Source organism: Spea bombifrons, chromosome 2 (assembly GCF_027358695.1).
Source record: "Spea bombifrons isolate aSpeBom1 chromosome 2, aSpeBom1.2.pri, whole genome shotgun sequence".
Taxonomy (NCBI): Eukaryota; Metazoa; Chordata; class Amphibia; order Anura; family Pelobatidae; genus Spea; species Spea bombifrons.
The window spans coordinates 84,583,018-84,600,430 of record NC_071088.1 but is presented as its reverse complement, the minus strand read 5'-3'; the positions used below and the strand labels follow the sequence as shown (position 1 = coordinate 84,600,430).

Genomic DNA, 17,413 nt, shown 5'->3' with positions numbered 1-17,413 from the left:
CAGTACCTATACAGGGACGGGACAGAGACAGGGATACAGCCCGGCTGCGCCATGAAGTAAGCTTGGACTTCTTTAAAATGAAAATAACACAGTCCATAATCTGACTTAATTGGGTTAAACTGTGAACACAGTTGATTAGTGGTCTTATAAAGAAACAAATATCCCCTTGGTGGTAATTTTTTTTTGTAAATTTTAGATATAATTTATCTACATAGAATTTGGTTGTTTAACTTGTGTTGGTTATTTAAACTTGTGATCCTGGAAGGCAATGTGACCTATTTGGCGGGGGGTTGTATATACTTTGGGATTGACATTGTTAAATAAATAGCGCATGCCCAGCATCAGTGGCAGTTATATGCTATATTTAACAACATTAAAACAACTCCACCGATTTGAACAACGTACTACTGATTCCATCATTATGTATGACATTTTATGATTTAGATGGATACTGAAGAAACATTTGTATTGAATATGTACTGAGTGTTAATGTAAGTGTCAGTTGCTGTGTGTGCATATGTATGTGTGTATATATACACACACACACACACTCACACCTGTGTATCAAGCACAACATATGGGATTTTTAGCTGTTTTTAGTGTTCCAAAACCAATCGGCAAAAGTGTGTTTCTGAACCAAGGCTACTTCAAAATCATCAATCTCCTACTTTTCACGCAGTCGCAAAGTATTTCAACTGTAAAATGTTATATTTTGGGGAAAAGACACACACCACTTTCAGAGCTTTCAAAATTTAGTGGACTAAGAAACTAGAATATTTGTTTAATGCAACGTATAAAAATGTAGCTATCACAACAGAGTTCAGCAGACCTAGAGCTATTATGAGTTTAGTTTAGTTAAAGCTAGCTAGCTTAAATCTGTGTTCTGTAAAATAACCTTTTTTGTTTGATTTGGGGTTTTTTTAGGAAAAAAACGATGGAACAGCTGTATTTGTAGCTTCTCGGTCTGCTGTAAAAAACAAGTTTAGTTTTGATGATGTTCCAGAGTACAACGGACGTCTAAACTTGTCTGAGAACTATACCTTGTTCATCTCTGGTGCCAGAATCAGTGACGAAAAGAGATTTGTATGCATGCTTATAACAGCCGACAATGTTTTTGAAGAGCCAACAGTAGTCAAAGTATTCAGTGAGTATATATTATGCCAAATTTATGATTCTTTATTCAAAGCTTAACTACATGTGCAGCTGTATGTTAAAGAACCATTGCTTAAGTAGCATAACCTACTAAATAGTAAAATATATTATGCCGGCACATAATTACAAAAATGAATCATTCAAACCATTTCATTAGCTGTTACTTTATATGACTTTATAATACTTTGAGAGATCCTGTTAGAGATCTTCAATTTATTTTAGTATTCAACTACATGCAAGTGCTTGTTTCTCATAGTACATCAGGGACAATGGGGTGAATTGTGTCAATGAAATAGTTCGCATTGACAAAAGCAGAAAAAGGGCCGTTTATGAAGGTTGTCTTTTGTACTGCATGGTACACACCATGAGGTTTTCATATTACCCACTGTTTAGTGTTTTACATAATAAATGCCAATGTCGATTGGTGGAAAATTTTGCAATGTTAAAAAGAAAATGTTTAAAACTGAAAGGTTGATGCTGGTTCTTGTTAGCTATAGTAGTATATATCCAATGTCTAAAATGTCAAGTGCTACGAAAATGTATTTGCCCCTTCTCAATTTCTTCTATTCTTGAATATTTGTCCCGCTTAAGTGATTCAAATAATCAAACTCATTTTAATATTAGGCAAAGATAACCTGAGTCAACACGAAATGATTTAATGTATAGAAGGAAAAAATAGCAACCCAACCCTACTTGGCCCTATGTAAAAAAAAAAAATCAACCAATTATCTAAATGTAATTGATAATTGGGTTAAATTTTACTATACGCGTGATTACTGCCAGCCCTGTAGAATCTAAGCATCGGTTATATAGAACTTGCAAAGTAAAGGAAGGCTAAAAGGTCTCAAAAATCAGTGTATGATGCTACAATCTAAAGAAAATCAACAGATGAGAAACCAAGTCATTGATATCTATCAGTCTGGAAAGGGTTACAAAGGGTTCTAAGGTTCTGGGACTCCAGTGAACCACAAATGAACTTGAAACAGTGATGAACCTTCACAGGAGTGGCTGGCCTACCAGTCAATGACTCATCCAGGAGGTCACAAAAGAGCACAGACTAACATGTAAAGAACTGCAGGCCTCAGTTAAGCCCAGTGTTCACCATTCCACTATGTGAAAAAGGTACCCATGGGAGATTTGAAAGGCAAGAACCACGACTGACCAAAAAAAAAAAAATAAAAAAAAACACAAAAAGTTTTGATTGCAGTTGTTGCCCGTCAAGGGTGGCACAACCAGTTGTTATGTTTAGGGGGCAGCTACTACTTTACATGGGTTATATAGGTTTTGTCTTCAATAAATGAAATCATCGTTTAAAAGCTGCATTTTGTGTTTACTCATGTTCTCCTTGTCTTATATTAAAATTCGTTTATCTGAAACATTCGACTAGCAAAAACAGGAGAAATCCGGAAAGGGCAAATTTTTTTTCACAGCACTGTAGATCTGTTTACTATATAATGTGCATTAAAATAAACTAAAATAACTATTGGTGTGATTCCCAGTGTACAAACTCATACTGTACTGTAAGGAATGATGTGAAACTTTTCTACTTTTTCATTCTTACAGAACCTTCTTCCAAACCTGAAATTCTAAACCAACCAATATTTTTGGAAACAGGAAAACTGAACAAGGTCAGTCAAGTGGACTAAATAGTTTCCCTAAAAACAAATCTGTCAATTGAAATGTTGGTGCTCCTGCCCACATTTTTTGAATCTATAATAAATATTTAATGAAGTCACTCAAATTAAAGTAAAGGTCTGCTTTACACCGATTTCAGTGAAGTTTGCCTATACCATCCATTTGTTTTATTAATGATAAATCATTGTGGCAAGGGGCATATTTAGGCCAATAAAGTAAAAGGCCTAAAATTAATACCAATTTATTTAATGGCAAACAGTCTTAAAATTGAAAAACTGAAAATTTGTTATAGATGTATTGCATGTAAGAATAAGTTGTGTAATACTATATTTTCATATCTGTGAACTCTCTGGGTTTGACCCGGAGATCTCCGGGTGAAGCACCGCTTGCCCCATTCTCCAGGTCAAGACCCGAATCCTTATAATATACACTGAATACCAAACAAACATTTCTTTTGTATTGCAGGTTGGAGAATGTGTTTCAAAAGATAGCTATCCAGATGGCAATATTACGTGGTACAGAAATGGCAAAGTCCTTGAACCACGGGATGGAGGTAGTGTTATTGATTTTAAGCATTTTGTCCCATTTTTGTCAATTACCCAAGCTTCTTTAATAATTCTTATTTTTCATTATTTGCATCAGTCTATATCCCTCTTCAGATATATATTATAAAGCCTGTAAAAAGCATGTTTATGGTTTTGATAATGCATACATAGATACATACATACAAACTGGCGAATACTTGTTTTGTGTAATTTAACATTAAGTATGGGCTTTTGGAGTTTCCCTTTAAAATAAGCACCTGCTGTCTTAAGTGTTTTGCATCAGTTTTGGCTACTTAAATCTGGCAGAAAAACACTCCCATTGAAATCAAAAGATAAGCTTTCTGCATGTGTGAATAAGGCGGTGTATCATGTTTGCAAGAGATGTTGCTAGCTGGCAAGGAATGCACCATGAATGCGCAGTAGTAATCATGAGACATATTTGGTTGAACACATCTCCTGCAAGCCAAGGATTAACAATTTTGTGCATTTAAAATGCAAGAGGGTCTGTTCTCTGCATTCAATCATGCAGGTCAATAGAGCCCAGCTTACTAATCACAATGCAATTAGTAAAATATATATATAAAAAAAGTTGAAAGAAAAATAAAAATGTTATGTAAAATAGGACATTAGTGCAGACTGACCAACTGTCAAAATTTAAAAACACAAAATGCGCAGCTCCCAAACGTTACCTTTTAGCCCCCAAACAACTCAACAAATCTATGCATGTCGCATCACTGTACTCAGGAGATGAACACGTATTGGGGTTTTGTTTGCCAGTGACTTATACCAAGAGCTGTAAACTCATACCTAAAGCAGAATGTGTGTGGGGGGGGAAACACACAAAAAATTCCACCACGAGCACTGCAAAAATGTTAAAACAGACATGGTCACGAAGAGTGAAAAAAAAAAAAAAAAAAAAAGCTTGTCCTTAAAGGGCTAATTTTGTATGAAACGTGTACTAATGAATAAAAGGGGAAAAAACAACCTTATAATAACCTCTTTTTTCCATCAGTTGTGGTTATACAGTCAACAAAAGAGAGAAATGCAACAAGTGGACTTCATAGTGTGCAGTCATCACTCCAGTACATGGCAACAAAGGACGACATTGATGCAGAGTTTACCTGTGCAGTCACCTATCACATGCCAAACGGACAAATATCTACTGAATCTGACTTGGCAATTTTCGATATCTATTGTAAGTGACACACTGATTTATGTAACTTCAACAAAGCTAAGCAATATCCAACGTGTGCTCAGCATGTTTCATTTGAGACAATTTACGTTCTTTTTTTCATCAAAATGCAGATATTTTTTTAATTTAAAATGTCTTTTGTTTTGTGCTTTTGTCTATTTGTCTTTCTAATTGTTTACTGCTTGTATCAATGTTAACTGTGGGCAGTTGTTCGGCAGGATCATTACTTTGTTTGCAATGTAACAGCCTAGATAAAAAATTATCTTAGAGCTGTTGTTTTTTTGACGTTTTTTCTTCTGTATTAGACACCTTTGTAATTGAACGCACATGTAAAGTACCCATTGAAGCATTGTTGTCCAGTTCTATCTACAGTAACTACAGCAGTCATACGTTCATCATAGGGCATAACATGTAAGAATCCATTAGGAAAGCAGGTTCATGCCCTGAAGACCCTATGGTGGTCTATTTGTATTTTTTTGTTCTGTAAACAGTAGATGGTTTTAATCTATATATAAAGTAATGCTGTTAAAATCCTGCTTGATGAAACTCCCACCGTTTAATTGTTCCTACTGGTCCTTTGTAGTGAAAATAGTAATGGGTTCTGCTGTTTGGATGAAAATGTTCCGTTAAAACATTTTGCTGAAGTTATATGGTTTTATATTATAGAGTTTATTTTGTAGCACTTTTAATTAGGAACAGTTCTCGGTATAGTAAGCACCCATTAACTGCAACCTATGTATAAAGGATGCATTAAGGCAATTATCTTGCCCCACTTAATGTGAAAACATGTATAATTCACTGGTTTAAATTGTATAGTATGTGCAAGATAAGTGTGTAATTGACTTTTTTTTTGCCCCCCCCCCATTCTTTTTACAGACCCTACAGAGAAGGTGACAATTCAAGTACATTCGCCAAGAAACACAGTAAAGGAAGGTGATAACATCACTCTGAAATGTATAGGAAATGGCAATCCTCCTCCGCAAGAGTTTTTGTTTTACCCTCCTGTAAGTCTAAAGCATTGTTGTGCATTTATACATTACTTGCAAAGAGCCAGTGCCCAATGAATTGTAAAATATTGCTGCCTTATGCACCAAATAAGTTCTATTAGGTGTGTTAAGGATCATTATAAACATCTGAGGACTACTCCAACATGTTGCAGACCTCCTGTACTTGTTTCGGCAGTTATCAGCTTTATTATCTCAGCAGTCCTTGATTCAAACTAGAATTCTTTGGGAAACATTCATTGGTTACCAGTCAGCTGATTCCTGACGGCATTATTTCAGTGAATGAACCAAAGTCAGAAGTGCATGGTATCGACATTTGCCTTTTACCTAGGGTGCCAGTGTAAGTGAAGTGGAGGCACGTGCTGTTCCTTTATGCAACAGACTATTTAGCATTAATTAAATGAGGGCATTGAGTACTTTAATTCAATGTTTTAATTTGAATAGCACAATTTCTTCTATGGTAACTTTTTCTACTTGTTGGAGATAGTTTTCCAGGTCTGTGAACCAATACGTGTGGGTCCCACAATGGTTACACAATACCTATATAAGTAGGATGACCAAATTAACTTACAATGCGTCCTCTTTCATCACCCTTGGTGATCTGTACGTTATTTGAAATGCATAACTGCGACCCTGATTATAAGATGACCCCCCCCAAAAAAAAAATTGGAATATTAATTTAGGAAAAAAAGACCCTGAATATAAGACTACCCTATAAGAAAAAAAGTTTTACTAGTAAATATTAATTCACATGTAAACTATTTTTTCATATTTAATAAAAACTATGATTGAGAAAAATGCATTTTTTTATTTCCTTTTATTTGCCAACCTGCCCCCAGTTATGCACATAGCCCCCCAGATATGCCTTTTACTCCCTTATATGCCATTCTGCCCCCCCCGCAATGCCTTATACCCCCTATATGCCACTCTGCCTCCCTGGTATTCCTTTTAACCCTCTATATGGCACGCTCCTCCCTTGTATTCCTTTTAACCCCCTATATGCCACTCTGCCTCCAGAAAGCCCTTATACCCCGCAAATGCCACTCTTACCCTCCCCCTGACTTACCAGTGTTTCCCTAGACTTCTACCAGAGCATTTGCTCTTAAAAATACCTTGTCTTATAATTGAGCAAATACAGTAATTATGCTTATTTTTGCCAGCTGTTTTTATCCAAGGATCCGTAGCTGTTTGAGTTTTATGTCTCATGCCATGTTATCTTATTTCCATGTTTGTATTTTTCTCATACAAAGGGCCATGATGAAGGAATAATTGGTTCAAGTGCGTACCCTATAATAGACATAAGAAGAAATGCATCAGGGGATTATAAATGTTCCTTGTTAAATAAAAATATGATTGCATCAACAACAGTAACTGTGCACTGTAAGTAACTTTCAATTGTTTCTGACGAGGCTTGCTATACAATCCACTCTTTTCTCAATCTTAATGATGTGCTGTCTGTATATTTAATTGCATGTATTTCAGTCTGTCAAGAAAATAATGAAAAGGAACACTTTTCACATTGGTGCCAACCTTCAGGTGGTATCAGCTTAACACTCTTTGGTTTAACAATATGATTAATTAGTAGTAGCCCTACTTACATCTGCTAAGGTTAACACTTTTCTGGTAACGAATGCAGCATTAGAAATACAGTCACTAGTACCGATGAATGCCCAAATGTCTCCCAGAAATAATTCCTTCATTTTGGAAAATTTGTCTAGTTCATAATTTTTGCCGGGAACAATTGTCACAGAAATTTTTTACAGGAAAAAAAAAATCTGCTGTCTAACTACTTAACTATTGTCTGATTTCTGCTTTTTCAAAGCCTTTGATGTGCCAAAAAATCTTTACTTTTTCTAATCCTGACATACTGTATTTTACCTTCCAGATCTAGATTTGTCTTTGACACCCAGTGGTGAGGTCACCAAAAAGGTTGGAGAGGCACTTTCTGTATCGTGTATCCCATCTGCTAGCAAAAATGTTTCTGTCACCTGGTTGAAGGTAAGTGTTTGACTAGCCCTTTTCCAAGTTCTGTTGATCTGAAAATGACATTTCTGAAAAATGGTTGTCTGTTACTAAAAATATGTCCGCCTAAACACTTTCATGGTTTTTACAAATATTAAATATACATTTTCAGGTATAAAATCACCCGGGGGTTTATTTACTAAAGCAAAGTTGTCAGGGAGAGTGTTCAAGTTGTTCAACTATAATGCATAGTTCAGTTGGTGATTTAACTTAATCACCCTGGTGTAACCATGTCTTAGGCAGGGTCAGGCAAGATGTTCTTGCAGGAGAAAATCACTAGACTTGGCTTTTCCTAATGTATCTTGAAGTCAGTGAGCTACAAGTGCAACTTTCCTGGCAATCTGTTACTTACTAAGCAGACACTTTTATATCAGGGAAATTATATTTCTATTTTTGATTCTTTGGCATTTATAAGCGCTGCATTTCATGCCACTTTTGTACAATTATGCAGTGGGCTAGATTCAATGCGATAAATCTGCTGTAAATTGCAATGAAAAAAAAAGGTTATAAATCTTACTGTAAATTAGCTAATCTTTATTACGTCTAATTTATTCCATTCCAGATTTTGGGAGGATTGTTATTTGCATGGGATTTCTCTTTGGTCTTTAATCCAGCCTCGTATCTGTGACTACCGCTTAATTTGTTTAGTTCAAAGTGTCCAATGTAATGTAAAATGACACACAACATAGTATTTACAATATTTTATCACTATTTAACCCGTCTCTTCTTTTCCTTGCTACTTTTTAACAGAATCACAAAATCCTCCCTCAGCCGTCATTTAAAAACTTGCAGTATCAAGATTCTGGGTTGTATGAATGTGAAACGTACCTTTTGGAAGTTGATGGTCTTAGGAAAAAAGAGACCCTCAGACTTACTGTTGAAGGTGAGCAATGTCCTTGATCTACCGTATTTTAGTTTTTACACACTCCATTTTTCAGTGTTAAGGCTTATGGTATATGTTGCTGTTAGTCCTAGCTATTTTTGCATATGGTGATGAAGCGCAAGCCCCATCTGCACAAGAGGATTATCCAAATATTTTTTCAATATTACTTCAAAAACTATAATCTGACAATAGTCCTGTTGGGCTATACAATAATAATTTATTTTGTGCAGTAATCTCTTTAATTATACTTCAAACTTTAGCATAACCAAAAAGCATTGAACATGTTCGGTTTATTTTCAAGCATTTATAAGAGTTCCACATCCATTCCTTATTCAACATCAAACATTTCTGAAGTCTCTTAACCTTTTATTAGACTCACAGCACAACAGCTTTATTGCCCCTCTACTTGATTTCATCCTCTATCACGTAGCAGAGTGCTGTCCAAAATCAGTGAGGACTGGAACTCGTAGAAACTTCAAACAGTTCATATTGACATATTTTTTTTTCCTTTTAAGGAAATCCACGTCTTAAATTGTCAAAGAAAGCCAACTCTGATGGGAAGACTAAAACTATCACATACGAGGTAGAAGGCTTTCCAAAACCAGAAGTGCAGTGTACCAGTAATGGCAACGGAGGCTTCTTAAACAAAGTAAGTTCCTTTCTTATATATGTGTCCTAGAAAAACATGTATTTTCCTTTTACTCTTTGCCAAGTTATACATAGCTGTTGGAATAATCTTTAGGCTTTCCACTCAACAAAGCCACAAGCTACTAGAGCACAAAGGTTCTACAGTTGTAATCTTGCAATCGCAATTGTCTGCTTTGCATAGGGAAAAGTGTTTCTGTATTGTACAAGCATAGCTAGTTTAGTGGCAGTTTACAGGGACATGTAAATTGTGTTTTGCATGCATGTTTTGCTTTGCTATTCTGTCCATTTCTGTGGCAAGTATAGAAAAAATTGGTTATAACCCTACGGATTTCTCAGTTTGAAATGTTTTTCTCTTTTGTGGTATAAAGGACGGCAAAAACCGGCTGTGTGTTGTAATTATATATGTAGAAAGTACTAACGAGGCAAAAGCACTTGAGTATTTTTTGAACAGGAGTAATACAAGATGGCATACAAAATGTATTTCTCAATTTCTCATCTCCGATAGACAGAAGAAACAACTTTGAGTAACGGGAAGTATTCGGCCAAAATTATCATCTCACCAGAGGAGAATGTAACTGTAGTTTGCAGTGCAGAAAACAAGCTTGGAAAAGAAGTCCGCTTTTTGAATGTCTCAGCTAGTAAGTGAATTATACACAGAGGTCTGGTCTGAAACCATAATACGTGTTCATCATATCATGGATATATCACTGAAACCACTACGCCCTGTATTTTACCTTGCAAATTGTGCTGTGCTCCTTTGTCTGTATTTTTGCCGTTGCCCCATACGCAGTTCCATTGGTGCTTTTGTCAAACGTTGTCCTGCCTCAGCGTCGTAGAGCTGTAGGAAGGCAATGCTTCATTCACTGTCGCACAGTAACTACTTGCATACTGCCTTACCCCAGGCTATGGATACTGGAGAGGTTTTTATTGATTTGCCTGGTGGTGAACATTTTTAGGTGTTGTGGTAATTTAGGGAAAGCAAACCTTAATATACATAATCCAAAATTAGACCAAAACTCTAAATTCCACCTTTGCTCTGAGGTATACGGTGAAGGATTTTCTAATGCACACATCACCAAAAATAGTGTTTAATTTCCATTTTCAATTTTTCATTTCAGTCAACATCGTAGATCGAGATGAGCCTAATGGTAGAAGTGGTAAGTAGTAGAGTAAGGTTTTCAACTGGCCTCTCCAGCTCTCTTTTCCTCTAAGCAATTTTTCTATGGGTTTTCCCCTGGGAACAACAGGAATCTTATGAAGAACATTATGATTTAGGGTTGTCTTAAGCAATACATAATTTATTAGCTATTATGTTTATGCAATACCATCTTTGGAAGCTTAAGCAAAATACTATTACATCTCTTAAACTGAAGAAACCAATGTTTGGAAGTTAAAATGTAACAGAAGGAGCCATGTCTAAACCAAGCTTTTCTGCAAAACAGCTGTGGCATCTTTGGCCCAGAAGCAAAAAACAAAAAAGAAACCTAAAACCTAGAGAACTTGGGGCTAAGATTGCTTTGATTCCAATATTATTTCTAATTGGTGGCTTACAATATTGAGAAGTCATAGGGAATCAACTGTATGCAATAGTGACATGAAGCAAATGTCAGTCCTCCTCATCTCATTTCATTCATTTCGGTTGCGCATATGTGTTGAAGTAATGTACAAGCCATTATGTATGTGATAAATGCAAAGGAATCCACGGCGTCTATAGGTTTATTACTTACAAAAACATTTGTTTTATAGAAGACAATAACGACCATGCAAAACTCATTGTGGGAATTGTCGTTGGCCTGCTGCTGGCTGCACTTGTGGCTGGATTAGCTTATTGGCTTTACATGAAGAGATCAAGGTAAATTGAAATTCAGTTTGATGTTTTAAATTAGGATTTTTCTTTTGTTCAGTAGAAATTTGTGCTTGAATTAACACTAGGCAACCAAAGTGAGGGCAGTAGGAAAAAAGAAAAGATCAACAGATCGCTAACATCTTTGTTCACGGGGTCAAGAGGGAAAATCTATTTTATAATGGAGGTGATGGTTTGAAACATAGAATTTTACAGCAGATAAGAACTATATGAGCAATCTAGTCTGCCCATTTTTCCTAGGTAAAGACTGAAACCGCAATCAGTCTTTGGTCTTACTTTAGATTCAGGATCGCTGTACGTATATCACATGCATGTTCAATTTCCCTTACTGCGTTAAGTATTTGATGTTGGGAGAAGGTGGATGTTTATATGCTAGTATTACATGTCTGTCACTTACAAGAGGAACGTAATGGTTTTTATATCAATTGGTATTTGTATTAAAATTATTTTGAATCTGGGTCAGTTCTAGTTTGGAAATCTTGATCATTGTGAGGATAAATTGTATTACAGTAGGACAATAACCAGATTAGAAATCCCATCAGGTAGAAGAAAATGTATTAATACATAGTCAGCTCTCTTTCCCTTTCAAGAATCACGCTGACAATACAACATGTATAATGTGTCCCTTTTAATACTTTACTGCTGGAAAAATGCATCTGTTGTATTGTTCGTGGGGCTGCCTTGTTTTTGTGTACTGATCCAACATATGTGATTTCATTCCTGAGGGCAATAATGGACCTCAAGTGCTCTACTTGGCTAATTTAAAGACTATCCTCAGTCTAGATGTTACGGTATATAAAATCACTTAACATGTGATTAACACTAGTTTGCTATATCTAAACTGGAACAAGATGGCACAATTAAATACAATTTAACGTTTAATGTCTGTATAATGTACAGCAAAGCAGATTTTCCTGTTGAACCTGAAATTCCAAGCAGCACTTCAGACATTCCTGGCTTGATGATTTCTGGCTGCTTCAAGGTCTTTGGCATTTGCAACGATTGCATTGTGCACCTTTTTGTTACTGACGGGGTTTATACTGAATATATAGTTGCTTTTATCATTACTAGTACACTCTGCTAAAGTCCTAATAGGCAGCCAAAAAAGCAAGAACAATTGTAGAAAATGTATGTTGCCCTTTGTTAAAATCACTTCCATGCATTAGCTGTTACCTTTCAGTTGCCTGTTGGAGTGTTTTAGAGCTTTTGTCATATACTTGTAGCAGGCTTTCTCATTTTCTGCCCCATGGGACACATTATTACGTGGTGTCTTGCTTGTATTTTATGCACATGCCAAGTAAAATTTCATGTTCAAAACAATACCGTTTTTTCATGCTCTCTCAAGCCAAAAAGAAACATTGGAGTGTGGAATTTTCATCACATTCTCTCAATGGTATCCTTTTGTCTAATATTCTTGAAATGATGCCTTTTATTCTGTGCCTGCATTTTTTTTTAATCTGGCATGAATACTTGAATATACACTGATCTTCAGTAGTTTTTGGACTGCACGGTCAATTTTGAGGGAGGTGTTAACACAAATGGTTTAGAGTCCCATCGATAACACAGTAGCCCTTTTCCGAGACCAACTGCTGGCTTGGCTAAAGTCCTTCTTAGCTCTATGTATGGTAGCCTATAAAAAGAATCGCATAGCAGTAGGCAAGCGTCCTAGGAATAGTGCTGAACCTTGCCAAAGCCAGCAGCACACATTGATTCAAAGCAATTACCTTCTTGACTTTTAATAACATATGTCTACTAAAAACCCTCCCGCTGTCAGCATGCACGGTTTTAATGGTTTCTTTTATGTAAAGCTTGAATTCAGAAGTGATAAAGTGTTTAGCAAATAAAAATGAACGCATGAAAATCTACTTTTTATTCGTTCAAACACTGTAGATTGCTTATAGTATGTGATGACTTAATAAAGCATGGCCTACCTCGTTGGAGCAAACCTCTTTCCTTCAAATTGCGTGGAAGTGTGGATTATTGATCTGTCATCACATTTAAAAGATTTGTTCCTATATGTTTGCCGTATTTGTCACCTGCTTATACTGCGGTTTCTATGCCCGAAACAATGACAGAGAGGTAGCTATAGAGGGATGTTGATATTGATGAATGTATAAAGAGAACTTTTCCTTGTCGCTAAAGCGTCATGTTTTACATTGGAATGATGTGGGATTATTATGACTGCCAATGGAGTCATGAGGGAATGTTTATCTCGCTTCTGGGTTAAATTGATTTGCTTTACAAGTCTGTGTGTTTTTTTTTTTCCCCTTTATCCTGATCATTGCAATTTTTTTGTTTAGCTCGGCTTCAAAACATGTAGGAAAAGAACTTGGTAACACTGAAGAAAACAAAAAGCTGGAAGAAAACAATCACAAATCGGAAGCCTAAGATATAGCGTCAGTTGTGAAGTACCGAAGGTGAGTTTGCATTGTCAAGTTGCTGCTATCCAGACATCTTCGTAGTACGTAATGGCAAACTTTACATGCCAGACAACCGGGGTGATCGTGAAAATCCACAACCAAGACATACCTCAGCATTTAAACATTGTTTTTAACTTGGATGCATTTGTGGGGTTATTGCTTTTTTTGCATGTAGGGGCAAACAATTTAACTTCTAATGGTAAAAGAATTTGTTAAAAAATCACAAGATTGCTGAAAATTTCCAGTCTTGCTGTTTGGTTTCTCTGTTAAGATTGTGGCTCTGATAAGGTGTGTGGCTAAACCAGATTTGGCATACATGTACAAATATAGCAGTATACATATGTATAATATTTCAATGGTTCACAGTGTGAAATTTATTCCCAAGGGCTCTAAACCTGCCACAGTTTTCATTTCTCCAAATACCAAACTGGTATTTAACACGAAGCAGTATGCCCAGTATTTTTGAAAACTCGCTGGCCTTCTAAGTAAGGCCTAGTTGCTGCCCATATTCAATATGGGCAGTGTGCACAAAATTCTGTTTTGATGTAGATATGACCAAGATGTGCTGTGAAGTGTAAAAATAAATGAGTTATTTTACTAATCAGTGGAAATTTCCTTTATTTTTGCTAACCATATGGTATGATTTTTAAATAGGCAACTTTACAAATGATTTGCACGGCTGTTGTAAGCCTCCTATAACTGAAATAATATGTCTGTTAAAAATATTATGTTTTGCAGGGAACCATAATGACCAGTTTGAAGCATGAATGTGGATTGTAATTATGGATTATAGGAAGAAGCTGGGACTATCCATGGTTCGAGTAATATATATATTTGTACCAAGTCATCACAGGATTACAAGGAAAAATATCTCCGTAATGGATCAACAAAAACTGTTCCAACAGCCATGATAGCTTACCATGTTGTGTTCTGTTATTTTTTATGTAAATGTCTGCACTGAGGATTTGTTTTGTTTGCCTTTTATGTATTTTTTTTTTTTTACGTAGCTATTTTTATACACTGTAAGGCTTTGTTCTGAGAGATGCTGTTACTCTAATGTATAGCATAATGTTATTATTTTTTATGATGCTGTTCAATATGCAGATACATTTCTAATTCTGTTTGCTACCAGTAAAACTTTGCAAAGGGAATGAGTTGCAATGTATAAAAAAAATGTTGTTTTGTGATCATTGAAGGGACGCTTTTAATTGCATTTACTAAAATCTAAGCTTCAGTTAATCAAGTTAATTAGAAGTGGGTTCCTAGAACCAGATGAAACCATTAGGTTTTTGCCTTTTGGGTTTTTTCCTACTGCCTTACAGAGACATTGTTTGGCAGATATCAATTGCAAAAATATACACATAACTACAAAAGTAACATTTTGTCCTATAGCCTTTGCAGCTTTTCCCGTCTAATTTATTACCCTCATTATTTCCTTGTCATCAGTAAATGGTACATTGAAAGTTATTTACATAAAATTATATTTTAAGGGTAAATTAAGTGAATGTCATTTTCCATTCTTTATCTTTAATTGTTTTGTCTTTGTATTTCATATTTTCTAAAAATATGGCAAAATCACTAATTGAAAGTCTCCATGACAATCTACAACAGTAATTGGCCAAATCACAAATAAGTATTTGTGTAAAAAAAAAAAAAAAAAAAGGCAGTAGTAAAGTTGTTTTGTAGCTGAACGCTTATGCTATAAATGATTTGTAATAGTCTGCAAGTTACGTTGCTGCTATAAAGACCTGTGTTGCCCATATGTTTACCTATAAATTAAAACTAAGTGGTGCATCTAGAAATCCATGGGCAGCAACATGTTTATCTGGGCACCACATTCCTTCATATTCAGGAATTTAGTAGGAAGCATTGGGTCATTAAATATGAATATTTCAGCACCCCTAGAAAGTATATCTAGTTTTATCTACATCCCCTTATTGGAGGCAATAGAATGCATTCTGACTCCCTAGAGAAGACTGTTGGGCTGTTTTTCAGCTGCTTCCATAAGCCCATGTAAATAAATACATGTTAACAACTGGCAGCACAAAACAGTTAAACACTCTGACCTTAACCACTTTCATTATTGTGGCATCTGCTTCGCAGTGCGTAGCAAGAATGAAGTTTTATTTTATTTAATTTTTTGTATTAACCACTACAGATAATGTATGCACCTTCACAACATTTTGTGTTAATTGGTACATAATTTATCGACCATGAAACAAACAATAAAATACCGAAGTATTTTTTGTTATATTTGAAATTTGTAACTTTATAAAATATAGATTCCATATGCCTAAACTTGGTATTACAAGTGCTTGGCAACAGCATCATGAGTAAATACAGTATTGTGAGGTTTATTAGTTCTTGCAAATCCACTTTGTTTTCAAAGAATGTAAAATATGTATTTACTGCAAAAAAAAAAAAGTCAATGTGTGCGCGTGTGTGGTGGTCTCAGGAAATGCAAAGCAGAAATGTTGAACGATTGTCACAGATTACTTTTTGGATTTAAAAACAAACAAAAAAAAAGAATTTTCTCTTTTGCAACTGCGTTTTTATTTCAATGTTACTGCTTTTTATGTGTATTGTACATTTAGTGATTTAGGTGATGAACATTACAAAACACAACGTGCACTTTTAGCTATTTAAAATGAACTGTCACTAAAAGTGTAGGCAGCAGTGTGTGTGTGTGTGTGTGTGTGTGTGTGTATGCATGTGTCTATATGTATATATATATGTGTGTGTGTGTGTTTGCAATGGAGTCAATTCAGGTAAAACCTGCTGTCCTTACTGTGGAATATATATATATATATATATATATATATATATATATATATATATATATTATAGATATATATGTGTGTGTGTGTATATGTAGAATAACAAAAGGTTTGTTGAATTTAAGAGTATCTATTGGGCCACCGGTGTGTATATGTAGGATAACAAAAGGTTTGTTGAATTTAAGAGTATCTATTGGGCCACCGGGGTTTAACATTCTAATGCTAAAGTGGTTTGGAAGGTTAGAGCTAAGAGCTGTTGATTCCTGCTCTGCAACGTTTTGTGGTATGTATCTGGTCATAGCCGACTATCAACATGCTCTAAAAAGAGTTTAAGCTAGAAAAGAATTGTGAAGCTGCAAAAAGAAACTAAGGAAACAAAAATCCAGAAGCTTGCAAATCACCCTCTCCAGGTTATGCTGAAATAAAGAGATTTGTTAAATCCGTATCAAAGAAGGGAATGCCCAAGTCCATGTTCAGCCATATTTGTGTTGTAGCTACACGGTTAATATATCATGAAAAAGAGCGCATATAAAAATGTTTTCACATTTGAGTCTAATCAGATGCTGGAATAATGGGTGTTTGCCTGTATAATTTTGCCTTCACTGTCTCTGTTACAGAGAAATGAGAGAAAATCACTCCTACTAAATTAATTCTAAGTGTGGTGCAAATTACAGCTACCAATATTACTGAAGTGGTTAAAAAACTGTTACTTAGAAATGTGTGAATGCTGTAGTGTCTGGGCAGTAATTACAGATTTTTTTAATATCAACCCACTGCAGAGTACTGACATGGATTAAACAAATGACATTTTCCACTGCATTATAATGGTATGATCTGTTAAATTTAAGCAGTCTTTGTATCATCAATGCTAGACATGGTTAAAGAATACATTTAAACACGTTAAAATGAAAAAACAGTTATTTGCTTTGCTTAGTTCATTTTATGTAAATATTTAACTTTCTTTTCCCAAATATTATATCATACAGAACTACATTTTTCAAATCTATTTTTTTTTTTAATAAACCTGAACACTAACAGCAACTAAAACGACAATTTCCTTCCTTTGACCTGTGCAACTAAAGAGTTATGCTAATTAAAACATTAATTTTTGCAGTTAAAGGAGCGTTTCAGGTTTTGCAATTTAAAATTTGATATTTTTTTCTGGAAACCCTACTAATCAACGAAAGGCATGATAGGTTTCACTTTAAGTGTAAACTTTGTAATTGAATGTAGCCTCCTAATCAGCAGCCTCTTCAATTATGCAGGAAGAT

At 35.2% G+C, this 17,413-nt stretch overlaps 1 protein-coding gene across 2 annotated transcripts in view; it reads left to right on the top strand.

Moving 5' to 3' along the window:
• The window catches only part of ALCAM (activated leukocyte cell adhesion molecule), a 33,592-nt gene extending 17,698 nt beyond the window's left edge, over nucleotides 1-15,894 (top strand). Inside the window, exons 3-16 of one of the 2 annotated variants that reach the window (XM_053454989.1) lie at nucleotides 925-1,144; nucleotides 2,716-2,780; nucleotides 3,253-3,340; nucleotides 4,345-4,527; nucleotides 5,401-5,528; nucleotides 6,779-6,908; nucleotides 7,414-7,526; nucleotides 8,301-8,433; nucleotides 8,949-9,082; nucleotides 9,587-9,719; nucleotides 10,200-10,238; nucleotides 10,828-10,933; nucleotides 13,246-13,362; nucleotides 14,104-15,894. In XM_053454989.1, the coding sequence (XP_053310964.1) occupies nucleotides 925-1,144; nucleotides 2,716-2,780; nucleotides 3,253-3,340; nucleotides 4,345-4,527; nucleotides 5,401-5,528; nucleotides 6,779-6,908; nucleotides 7,414-7,526; nucleotides 8,301-8,433; nucleotides 8,949-9,082; nucleotides 9,587-9,719; nucleotides 10,200-10,238; nucleotides 10,828-10,933; nucleotides 13,246-13,333 (1,560 nt within the window). In that variant the 3' untranslated portion in view covers nucleotides 13,334-13,362; nucleotides 14,104-15,894. The remainder of the gene's footprint in view (nucleotides 1-924; nucleotides 1,145-2,715; nucleotides 2,781-3,252; nucleotides 3,341-4,344; nucleotides 4,528-5,400; nucleotides 5,529-6,778; nucleotides 6,909-7,413; nucleotides 7,527-8,300; nucleotides 8,434-8,948; nucleotides 9,083-9,586; nucleotides 9,720-10,199; nucleotides 10,239-10,827; nucleotides 10,934-13,245; nucleotides 13,363-14,103) is intronic. The other variant, XM_053454990.1, reaches the window with a different exon arrangement.
• The last annotated feature ends 1,519 nt before the right edge of the window (nucleotides 15,895-17,413 follow it).